At 35.4% G+C, this 10,870-nt stretch overlaps 1 protein-coding gene across 6 annotated transcripts; it reads left to right on the top strand.

Annotated features, from left to right (window-relative positions):
- Window positions 1-3,410: 3,410 nt before the first annotated feature.
- LOC105218107 (adenosine deaminase 2) lies at window positions 3,411-9,440 on the top strand. 6 transcript variants are annotated; one of them, XM_054233499.1, is made up of 7 exons: window positions 3,411-3,564; window positions 7,461-7,556; window positions 7,631-8,128; window positions 8,212-8,381; window positions 8,454-8,635; window positions 8,697-8,833; window positions 8,898-9,440. In XM_054233499.1, the coding sequence occupies exons 2-7, from the start codon at window positions 7,484-7,486 to the stop codon at window positions 9,356-9,358; spliced, it is 1,521 nt and encodes a 506-aa protein (XP_054089474.1). In that variant the 5' UTR covers window positions 3,411-3,564; window positions 7,461-7,483; the 3' UTR covers window positions 9,359-9,440. The 6 variants fall into 6 exon arrangements, with proteins under 6 accessions (XP_054089474.1, XP_054089469.1, XP_054089484.1 ...); XM_054233494.1 differs by lacking the exon at window positions 3,411-3,564 and adding an exon at window positions 7,028-7,177; XM_054233509.1 differs by lacking the exon at window positions 3,411-3,564 and adding an exon at window positions 7,055-7,108.
- The last annotated feature ends 1,430 nt before the right edge of the window (window positions 9,441-10,870 follow it).

Genomic DNA, 10,870 nt, shown 5'->3' with positions numbered 1-10,870 from the left:
GTATGTATGTATGTCGAAATAAAAACACTGTTTTAAAGGGGTTTTTATTTTTAGTTTTTCCAGGGCTTTTTTGTTTGTAAACAAAAACTGTTTGTGACGTCAAAAAAAAATGTAATTGGACAGTTATTTGTTACACTGAAAAAAATATATTTGGATTGAAAAAAAGACCAAAATATTACACTTTGGATTTTGACTTAGGCAATTTTTAGGGGTTCATCCTCTAAATATGAACTCTTGAAAACTATTAAAACACATTAGTAAACCATAGAAGTAAGTTAAGTTCTATAGTTAAAACCATAGAAGTAAGGCTAACAAACGGTAATAATAATTCTTAGAGAAAATGTGAAGAAATGGAAATAAAGGGGTTTTCAACAAGAGCGCTAAAGTTTTTTTTTAATTGTTTATTCCTGTGTTTAACTTTTGTATGGCCACCATGGGCATGCTTGCAGAAGTCTAGACGCTGAACTCAATTTTCGATTATTTTCATGCATAAATCGGCCGATACTGCTATAATTTAACATTTGATATTCGTATGAAGTTCATCCACTGTCACTGGCTTGTTGGCATTGACCATAGACTTGACGTAGCCTCACAGGAAATAGTCTAACGGCGTAAAATCGCACGACCGAGGCCGCCAATTGACTGGGCCATTCACGCTCACCAAACTTGGTTTTCAATAAATCGATTGTGACATTCGCTGTGTGGCTTGTGGAACCACCTATTGTCCAAGTCCTTATCATATAATTCGGGCCAAAAATATTCGGTTATCATTGAGCGGTAGAGATTCCCATTCACAGTAACGTCTTGATCATCACAGAAGAAGTACGGAACAACGACGCCGACGGCCCATAAACCTTACTAAACCGTATTTTTTTCGGAATGAAATGGTGACTCATAGAGTATGTGTGGATTGCTGCCTGACCAATGACGCATATTTTGCTTATTGATGAAGTCATTCAGCCAGAAATGAGCCGACCATAAATAAGACTGACTCCGAATTTCGGTAGTAAATTTTAATAACATCGACTTGTTGTAGGATCGTATATCTTTCCACGATGAAATGGCAAACTTTACTCAAAAGAAATCTCAAAAGAGAGGGAAAAATGTGCGTCGTTTGCTGCCCCTATCGGTCTACTTTTGTAGCTACCCTCCATCTACTTTCTGCGAAACGAATATAAAAACATAAATTATGTTGTTGGATTGTTCGAAAAACAAAATCCATTTAAATAAGTCGTATAAATGTGAATGAACAAAAGTGTAAGCACGTTACATTTTCTCTAAGACCAAAAATGTGTCCGGCAGTAAAAATGAACAATATTTTGGTGTCCCAAGCGAATGAAGTTACCTATCTTGGTATTCACCTAGATAGAAGGCTTACGTGGAGAAAACATATATCTAGTAAAATAACTAGCATGAAGATAAGAGCTGCAAATTTAAATTGGCTTATAAATAAAAACTTTAAACTTAGCCTAGACAACAAAGTGCTTTTATACAATGTGGTCATAAAGCCGATTTGGATGTACGGCATTCAACTGTGGGGTACGACCTGTGCAACTAATATCGATATAATACAAAGGTTCCAATCGAAAATGCTTAGAACAATCACGTGCTCACCATGGTACATGCGCAATGATAATATCCATAAAGATCTTGGTATCCCTATGGTAAAGAAAGAAGTAGAGGACAGCAGATTGAAATATATATCTAAACTCCGTGATCACTCAAACCCATTGGCTAATGCTTTCGTACAATCCTGTTATCAATCACGTCTAAAAAGAAGAGATATGCCTGCATACTAAAGAGCAACGTTTCACCAAAACAACTCTATCACCTGGTTGAGCTTGTCTAGTTTTAATTAGTTTTAAGATTTTTATAACTTATTGTTAGGCTTTAAAGAGCAGATTCAGTAAATAAATGTATACTGAAAAAAAATAAGCTACTATTTGAAGAATAAAAAGAAATTGCTGTTTCAAGAATTTGCCATGATCTGACGCCAGTGATCGTCTCCTGTTCTCAGACTTCATTAGAACGATCGCTGCCAAGAAATCACCGAAACTGAGTTAATTTGATACAAAAGATGAATCATACTATAAAAATCGTTGCTAAAAGTTGAAAGATCGCTACAGAAATGAGGTTTCTTTGAAACAATATCACACACAGCATAACTAAGACCTAATTGGTTCTTCATTATTGTTCTTCAAAAAATAAATACAAAAAAATTTCCAAAATTGCCAAGTGATTATAAATCATTTTAAATCAATTTTCCTCAAGTACAAAACACTTAATCAACATCTAATGCTTATTTAAAACAAAAAGTTAACTATGTAATAAACAAAACAACAATTTCAAACTTCAGCAAACTACAGACGAAAGAAAAATCCAATTAAAAGATTCGCACATTAGCTGGGCAAATGAATTTGTTACTAATTTCAAGCACAAAATGCTCATGAGAGGAGTCAACAAACCGTGGACAAGTGTTGAATAAGAATGATTTTATAAAGCAAGCATACTTGTGGGTGTGTGAATAATAATTTTGATATATGATTACAATACATTTGTACGCTATTTTTAATGGCATGCAAAAAAGGCAACGGTACAGCAAAAAAAAAGTAGCAAACAAAACAATAACAACAAAAAACACTTAAAATTCTAATAATTTAAAATTGTGAGAAAGCTTGAGCAAGAGAGGTGAGTGTACGCATGCTTGATGTGTTACTGATGTGTTGGCGCCGAATGGTGTTGGTGAACAATTATTGCAAACACACACACAGACATAGAAATTTTGTGTTAATATAGTGATTATGAGGAGAGTTAAGAATTTCGCGATGATCGGTTTACAACAAAAATAATAAGTAAATAAAAAAAAAAAAAAAAAAAAAAAAAATTAAAACACAAAAAAAAATAAAAAATATTTTTTTAACTGCCAAAATCGTGTGCCTTTTCGTAAAAACGTGAGCAGCAGCATTTATTGTTAATTATTGTTTTTTTTTACTTTTTTCTTTCTTCACTTGTGCTGCCAGCATACGCCATGTCATCTCACATACCTGCGCTGTTGACCATACCAAGCGGCTAATTTTTGGTAATCATTGGCTGCGGTGCTGCGTATGCGCGTGTGTCACTACTGTTGTTGTTGTAATCACATACATATACTTAACAACAACTATAATAGTAACAGAGGCGTCATCAACAACATTGCGAGCTGTTACTGTTAAGTAAACTAATTGACGAGCTGTCACCTGTGAATTTGTGTTTGCCGCAAAAAAGTAGTTGGCTTTCATATGTGTCTTTGTGTAGTATTTGCTTTGGAGTAGTAGTGTGGGTGAGCAACAGCCACAAGCCACATAACTCAGTCAATGTTGGCTCGCACGGAGTTTTAGACATCAGATATAATAGACACCAAAAATCCACGGTTGTTGCCGGTTGTGCGCGTTGAGAGGCGGAGATTTTTTTCGCAAAAGTAGTTTTTGGTGAATTCCGATTTATTTAATTAAAAAAAAAAAAATATTTTATTTAAAAAATTTTGAAAATACTCCACAAGCCTCTTTCGCATAGCTGGCTTAAAAGGTGTGTGCTTGAATTTTACAAAGGACTAAAGCTTGTTAGAAAAAAAAAATTCAAAAAAAATTTCGTTTTCAATTGATTTCAAACATAAGTACGTCATCGCGGCTCTGTGTTCGAAACGTGCTTCAAAAGAATCATGTCAATTTGTGCTGTTGCATTTTCGCTGCTAATGAGTGTTTTGGCAACTTTTGTGTGCTTTCACACCATATTTATACAACTGTTCGTGTTTACTGTTAGCACACAATTGCTTACTTACAATTGGCTTGATATTTGTAGACATGTGAATGTGTTAAATTTTACTTTAAGGACTTGGAAGGACTTACGAAGTGTTAATCTACATAACAGTGACTCCCACAAAGCTATTATTATTTGTGCAGAAAAAATAGTATAACAAATCATTAATAATGTAGTTATCAGATATATAATTGTTTACTTCAACGACAATTACGTTTTTTGTGCTATTAAATAAACTGAAATGAATGTGACAAGGACGTGTAGTAATAACTATTGTATGAATGAGTGATGATTAGTCATTAAATAAGTGAAATAATTTGCGGTATATACAATTACATGTGTTTGTGAATATATTTTTCGAAGAAAATAATATAAAATAAAAAAAAAAACAAAACAAAACAAGTAAGGAAGGGCTAAGTTCGGGTGTAACCGAACATTTTATACTCTCGCATTTTATTTATTTAACTTTATTTATATTATATAAAACACAATTTGACCCACATATTCGGCATATATATTGTATAAAGTCCATTGAAAGTTGGAAACCATAATATTAGGTTAGAAGCACCGAGGTCCTCGTGTTCGATATATGGGGCCTTAAAAAGCTATGGTCCGATTTCGGCGAAGTGCACCGATATTTTCACTAGTGCTTACTTTATATATTGTAAAGTAAACGATTCAGATCGTCTTCAAAGCTCTGGTATATAGGAAGTAGGCGTGGTTGTGAAACGATTTGGCCTATTTTCACAACATATCATTGGGATGCAAGGAAACTATTACAAACCAAGTTTCATTGAAATCGGTCGAGTAGTTCCTGAGATATGGTTTTTGACCCATAAGTGGGCGACGCCACGCCCATTTTCCATTTTGTAAAAAAATCTGAGTGCAGCTTCCATCTGCCATTTCTTATGGGAAATTTAGTGTTTCTGACGTTTTTCGTTAGTGAGTTAACCCACTTTTAGTAATTTTCAACCTAACTTTTGTATGGGAGGTGGGCGTGGTTATTATCCGATTTATTTCATTTTTGGACCGTATTAGGAAGTGGTTAAAAAAAACGACTGCAGAAAGTTTGGTTTATATAGCTCAATTGGTTTGCGAGATATGTACAAAAAACTTAGTAGGGGACGGGGCCGCGCCCACTTCCCCAAAAAAATTATATCCAAATATGCCCCTTCATACCAAATTTTATTTCCATAGCTTTATTTATGGCTTAGTTATGGCACTTTATGTGTTTTCGGTTTTCGCCATTTTGTGGGCGTGCAAGTGGTCCGATTTTGCTCATTTTCGAAAGCAACCTTCCTATGGTGCCAAGAAATAAGTGTGCCAAGTTTCATCAAGATATCTTAATTTTTAAAATAAAATAAAATAAAATAAAATAAAAAAGAAATACTAAAGTTCCTGCTCTAACATTGCGGATTTTTAATAATATATGAAAAATAAATAAATATTAAATGTGTAAATAACCTCGAAAATTGTATGCAATTATTGATGGAAGTGACGTTTAAATTCATATTATAATTTTAAGCAATTTTATTAAATCTGGAAAACCCTATTGTATTTCATTAAAAATAAAAAAAAATACATCCTTCATGTGTGATCTATGATCATTTCGATAATGCTTTGATTTGAAATGGAAATTAACAGAGATGGGAGTACAAGTGTTTCATGAAATGTCCTTAATTTTCTTCGCGATTATGTTCCCTTGATTATATCTTAAATAATTTGTCTGGAAAATATCATTACAATATTTAAAGTTTAAGGAATCTCCAGGGAAAAATATTCTTTCGAGAAACTTTCGAGGACTGGGTTACAAGGTTGCTGGTTAATTCATTCTTTTGAATATGTCTTCTTAAACAAAAATTTCGTGAACTAGTTCGTGAAAGTGTGATCAAAATTACGATCGCTACTTATAACCATTAAAAGTACTGCTAGAGAACAGTAAAAAATAGACTGTGCTTTATAATGTAGGAGGTTTTCAAGCTTCAATCAAAATTCTATTATCTGTGCACAGAACCAATAAAGTTATAGTGTGTCTCATCTGAAGAAAAATTTTGTGTAACCTTATAGAAGGCCTATAGTACATCATTAGCAAAATTGGTCTGGTGATCTTGTGGTCTCTATGCCAACAACTTAAAAATATTGAAATAATATGATTCAACAAAACTTAAGACGAGGAAATGCTTTCGAGTAAGTTTTTAGTAAAACTTTGACAAATATCAGAGTATATTTGAACTTATGAAATCAATAAACTATCCGGAAATGGTTTTAAACTAGTGCCATAAATATGAAAAACGATCGGTAATGTATATATCATAGTGTAATAATAATTCAGTTAATTATTGCCCGGGTATATGCTTTTATAAATATTTGTTTGTAATTTATCTTTTTTATACTCTCGCAACATGTTGCAAAGAGAGTAATATGGTTTATAAGGATTGTTTGTATCCCTTAGAACTATAAGAGTTAGATATGGAGTTATATACATATATCAAAATTATAGGGATGACGAGTAGAGTTGAAATTCGCATGGTCCCGCCCCATAACCATAACGCATAACCACGCCTACCTCCCATACAAAGTTTATGTTGAAAACTACAAAAAATTTTGTAATTAAGTAAGGAAAACCAGAAACTTTAAATTTCATGGTAAGGATGGTAGAGAAGGACTGCACTTATGTAAATTTCTATACAAATATATACATATTTCTGAGATATGAAACTCCTAGACCGATTTTAACGAAATTTCGGTTCAACCCATTTCCTGGGCATCCAAATATTGCACTTTGAAGTTGGGAAAATCGGTTAACAACCACGCCCACTTCCCATTTACCACAATCTTGAAGTCCAACTGATTCGTTTACTTTACAATATAGGCTCCAGATATCGAACATAAGGAACTCGAAATTTGAGGCTAATTTTTTATTGAAAATATCGGTAAATCTGTCAAATATTCTAACGAAATTTAGGAAAATGGGCAGTTTCCATTACTATATATTATATAATGATTTTTGTTTTCTATGTATGTTCTCTTAATATAATTAAATTAATAAATTGTGAGAGTATGAAATGTTCGGTTACACTCACACTTAGCCCTTACTTACTTGTTTGTAATATAATTTTTAACAATTATATAGATTGAATGTTCAGTACTGTGGATGTGACTGTTGTAATTGAATTCTGTGACGGGCCAAGTAATTTAATCAAACCTTAGTATATCGATTTTTTATGGAAGAACGGAAACTGGAATTCAAATAGTTAAAATAATAATAACAATTTAGAACGAAACGAACATCGGAAGACAATACGTCGGGAAGGTGAAACATCATCCACCAAAATCTACAGTTTAGACCACTCTAACCGTGGATTTATTTGAAAAGCAAAGTGTAAAGAGTACAAGGGAGAGGGGTTGATTCGCTTTGAAATTAATGGAAATGGATAAGTAATGGAACAGTCCAAATAAACTTAAAAATAAATTAAAATATCTAAAATTTTGAAGACAGACTTTTTTCATATTAATTTGCAAATTGCGGTTATCGATTATTACGATATCATATTCGGTAAAAGGCGAACTCCCTTCAAGTACAGTTAAGCTTTCATACAATTTAATTTTCCAAGGCCAGTTTGTTGATATCCGTTAATTATCGAATCTTATGTTTTTTTTTTCAGATACTCCATCACACATTTGAACGATGACAGCAACGTACCTGTTGGTTCTGACATGCATATTGCAAATATTGAGTTACGCAGATTCCGGTTTCGTATGTAAGTTAAAGCTATTTTCATCCATATACCCTCATTAGCGGTTTGAACTTTTCACAATTTAATATATTTCCTAGCTTTTGAGGAAGCACGCAATGCTGTCATACAAGCCGAGGATTTGCTCATCACCGGCGGTCGCATACACCTCAATGACAAGGAGGATCGAGCGAATGACATATTCATGAGGTATAAAATGGACGAGTTGGGTGCGGGTTTTTACGACTCGGATGTCAATGCAGCGAGCTTGCATTTCTTCAAGGGCAAAAAGCTCGTGGAGAAGAGCAAAGTGCTGAAGTTCCTCAAGCGCATGCCGAAAGGCGCCATCTTACATTTGCACAACACGGCAAGCGTTTCGTCCGAATGGATGGTGCGCAATATTTCCTACATGCCGGGTATGCTGCGGTGTACCAACATTTTTGGCGTCAGTATATTGAGCTTCCGTAGGACGGCACGTGATCACGGCTGTGTGACACAGTATGTGCGTGTGAGTGACGAACGCGTTCGTTCAGTTAATCCGGCCGCGTATGATCGCAGCTTTGAGAAGTTGATCAACTTGTACACACCGACGCCGGAAAGTGAGTGGGAACTTGTCTCCTTGTAGTTTTAGTCATTCGACGCATAGTTGTGGAAATAAAGTTGAACTATTAATATTTCGCAGTTGATTATCCAACAATTAAGCATGTCTGGAATAAGTTTCAGAATATGTTTAGCACGATAAACGATGTGTTGCGTTATTTGCCGGCTTTTCGTGCCTACACCTGGCGTATGCTGGAAGAGATGTACGAGGACAATGTAATGTATGCGGAGGTGCGCATGGATTTCAAGGAGGTGAATACTTATGTGCATACTGAACAGTTCATTGTGATTCCTCTCACTCTCGCTCTCTCTCTTCTGTGACAGCTGTATGACTACAGTGGACGCCTCTTTTCACCAGAGCGTTCCCTTCGTGAGGTATTGTCCATCGTGGAGGACTTTCGTCGTGCACATCCCAACTTTATGGGTATAAAGGCGATCTTTTCAACGCATCGTAATGTCGAACGAACGCGTGTATTTGAGAATTTCGAAATGTTCAAAAGTTTGCAGTGAGTTTTGAAACGAATTCTTTATCATATTTATTTCATCTACTAATCGTATATATTTCAGCAAAGACAACCCCAATTTTGTTATCGGTTTCGATTTGGTCGGACAGGAGGATCGTGGTAAACCATTGCATAATTTCGTCGCAGAGTTGGCGGAACTGCCAAGAAGCGCGAAGTTCTTCTTCCATGCAGGCGAAACAAGTGAGTTCATCTCATTTCATTACCTACAACTCTACATCATACTTTAATTCCAACAAATATTTAGATTGGTATGGCGCCTCCACTGATTTCAATCTCCTGGATGCGCTCTTATTGAACACCACACGCATCGGTCACGGCTTTGCGCTAATGAAACACCCGCTATTGTGGAATGCCGTGAAGAAACGCAATGTGGCAATCGAAGTGAGCCCACTTTCGAATCAGATACTGCATTTGGTGGCCGATTTGCGTAATCATCCGGGTAGCTTTTACATTTCGCAGGATCTGCCGATGGTTATTTGTAATGATGATCCCGGCTTTTGGGGCACCAAGGGACTGAGCTATGATTTCTACTATGCCATTATGAGTTTGGCGCCAAATCATATGGGTTTGAAAACGCTAAAGGGTCTTGTGTGGAATTCGATTCGTTTCTCAGTGTTGACAGCACGTGAAAGGGAATATGCATTTGCGACTTTGGAACGTGCGTGGGATCAGTTTATCAGCGATGTGTTACAAGGGATTGTATGATACAACAATTTATTGTGGAATGTTAAATAGAGTCGAAAACATAAGAATTTCTTAAAAAATAAATTCATTAATATTAAGTAAATTCGGTGTAGTTTTCGTACCTAAGGGGTCAACTATTAGAGCTACACTATGCAATACAACCTCTGGTTGATTTAATTAGCTGTTTAAACCAGCTGGTCATTTCTCTGGAATTAATTAAATATTGCAGTTATATACATATTTTTTCATACACTCTTACTTACCTATACATATATTTGTTACCAGAGCTGGAAACGAACCAGTGGGAACGAAATCATCCACTATGTGGATATTCGGTTAAAAATGTGCGATGAAAAATCTGAAACTTTGTATAATGTGGATTGATGTGAAATGCAGTTGATCTACGTGGATAGATTCTTTCTCTCCCCTAGCACATATGGAATATAATGATCCCCGTCTTTCTGATTGACTTTATACGGATTACTCATCGGATAGCGAGTTATCTCAATGGATTAGATGGAAATACTTGGCTTGAAGTAAAAGGATCCCGAGCCGAAATGGGTCATAAAGGTTCATACATGCATTGGGACCCCATAAATTGATTTTGTTAATACCGTTGATTTAAAAAAATCTTAGAATAATATTTCGGATATAATAAGTAGTATATTTTACTGAAACTATGGAATACAGCTCAGCATATTAAAATTTAAGTTCTGTGTAACTACAACAAATTATTCGTTGTACAATCTATACTCCGTTTATAACGGTATTTATACTATATATTACATATGGGAAATCCAACGCAGAATCACTCCTGCCAACAGGTGCTACTTTGGACTGAGTAGGCAATTGAAAAGTAAAGTCATCTCTCGACGAACCAAAACCAAACTCTACAAGTCGCTCATTATTCCCGTCCTGATATCTGGTGAAGAAGCGTGGACGATGACAACATCCGATGAGACGACACTTGGGGTTTTCGAGAGAAAGGTTTTGCGGAAGACTTACGGTCCTTTGAATATTGGTAACGGCGAATACCGCAGACGATGGAACGATGAGCTATACGTGTTATACGACGACATAGACATAGTTCATCGAATAAAAAGACAGCGGCTACGCTTGTTGTTCGAATGGACGAAAACACACCAGCTTTGAAAGTGTTCGATGCAGTACTGGGCGGTGGAAGCAGAGGAAGTCTCCCACTCCGTTGGAAGGACCAGGTGGAAAGTCACATGGCTGCCTATTATCGCCTAAGCGGTTCCTGCGCCAAATATATATGGGAAGCTTATATTTATAATGAAGAAACTCTATTCATATCCCTATTTTGAAATGATGATACGAAAATCTGTTGGTAAAAGCGGGAATTATCACTTTACCAGAAATGCCGGCCGGTAACTTTTATACATATATCTATAGAGTATAACTTAATTATGTATACCAATATCTATATTATACACATGTTCGCAGTGAATCTTCAGGGCAACATGAGGTCAACATTTTTTGAGCGAATTTAAATTACAATTTTACTGTTAGCTT

This window comes from Zeugodacus cucurbitae, chromosome 2, assembly GCF_028554725.1.
Source record: "Zeugodacus cucurbitae isolate PBARC_wt_2022May chromosome 2, idZeuCucr1.2, whole genome shotgun sequence".
In the NCBI taxonomy this organism is placed as follows: Eukaryota; Metazoa; Arthropoda; class Insecta; order Diptera; family Tephritidae; genus Zeugodacus; species Zeugodacus cucurbitae.
This window is presented reverse-complemented; position numbering and strand designations above follow the sequence as displayed.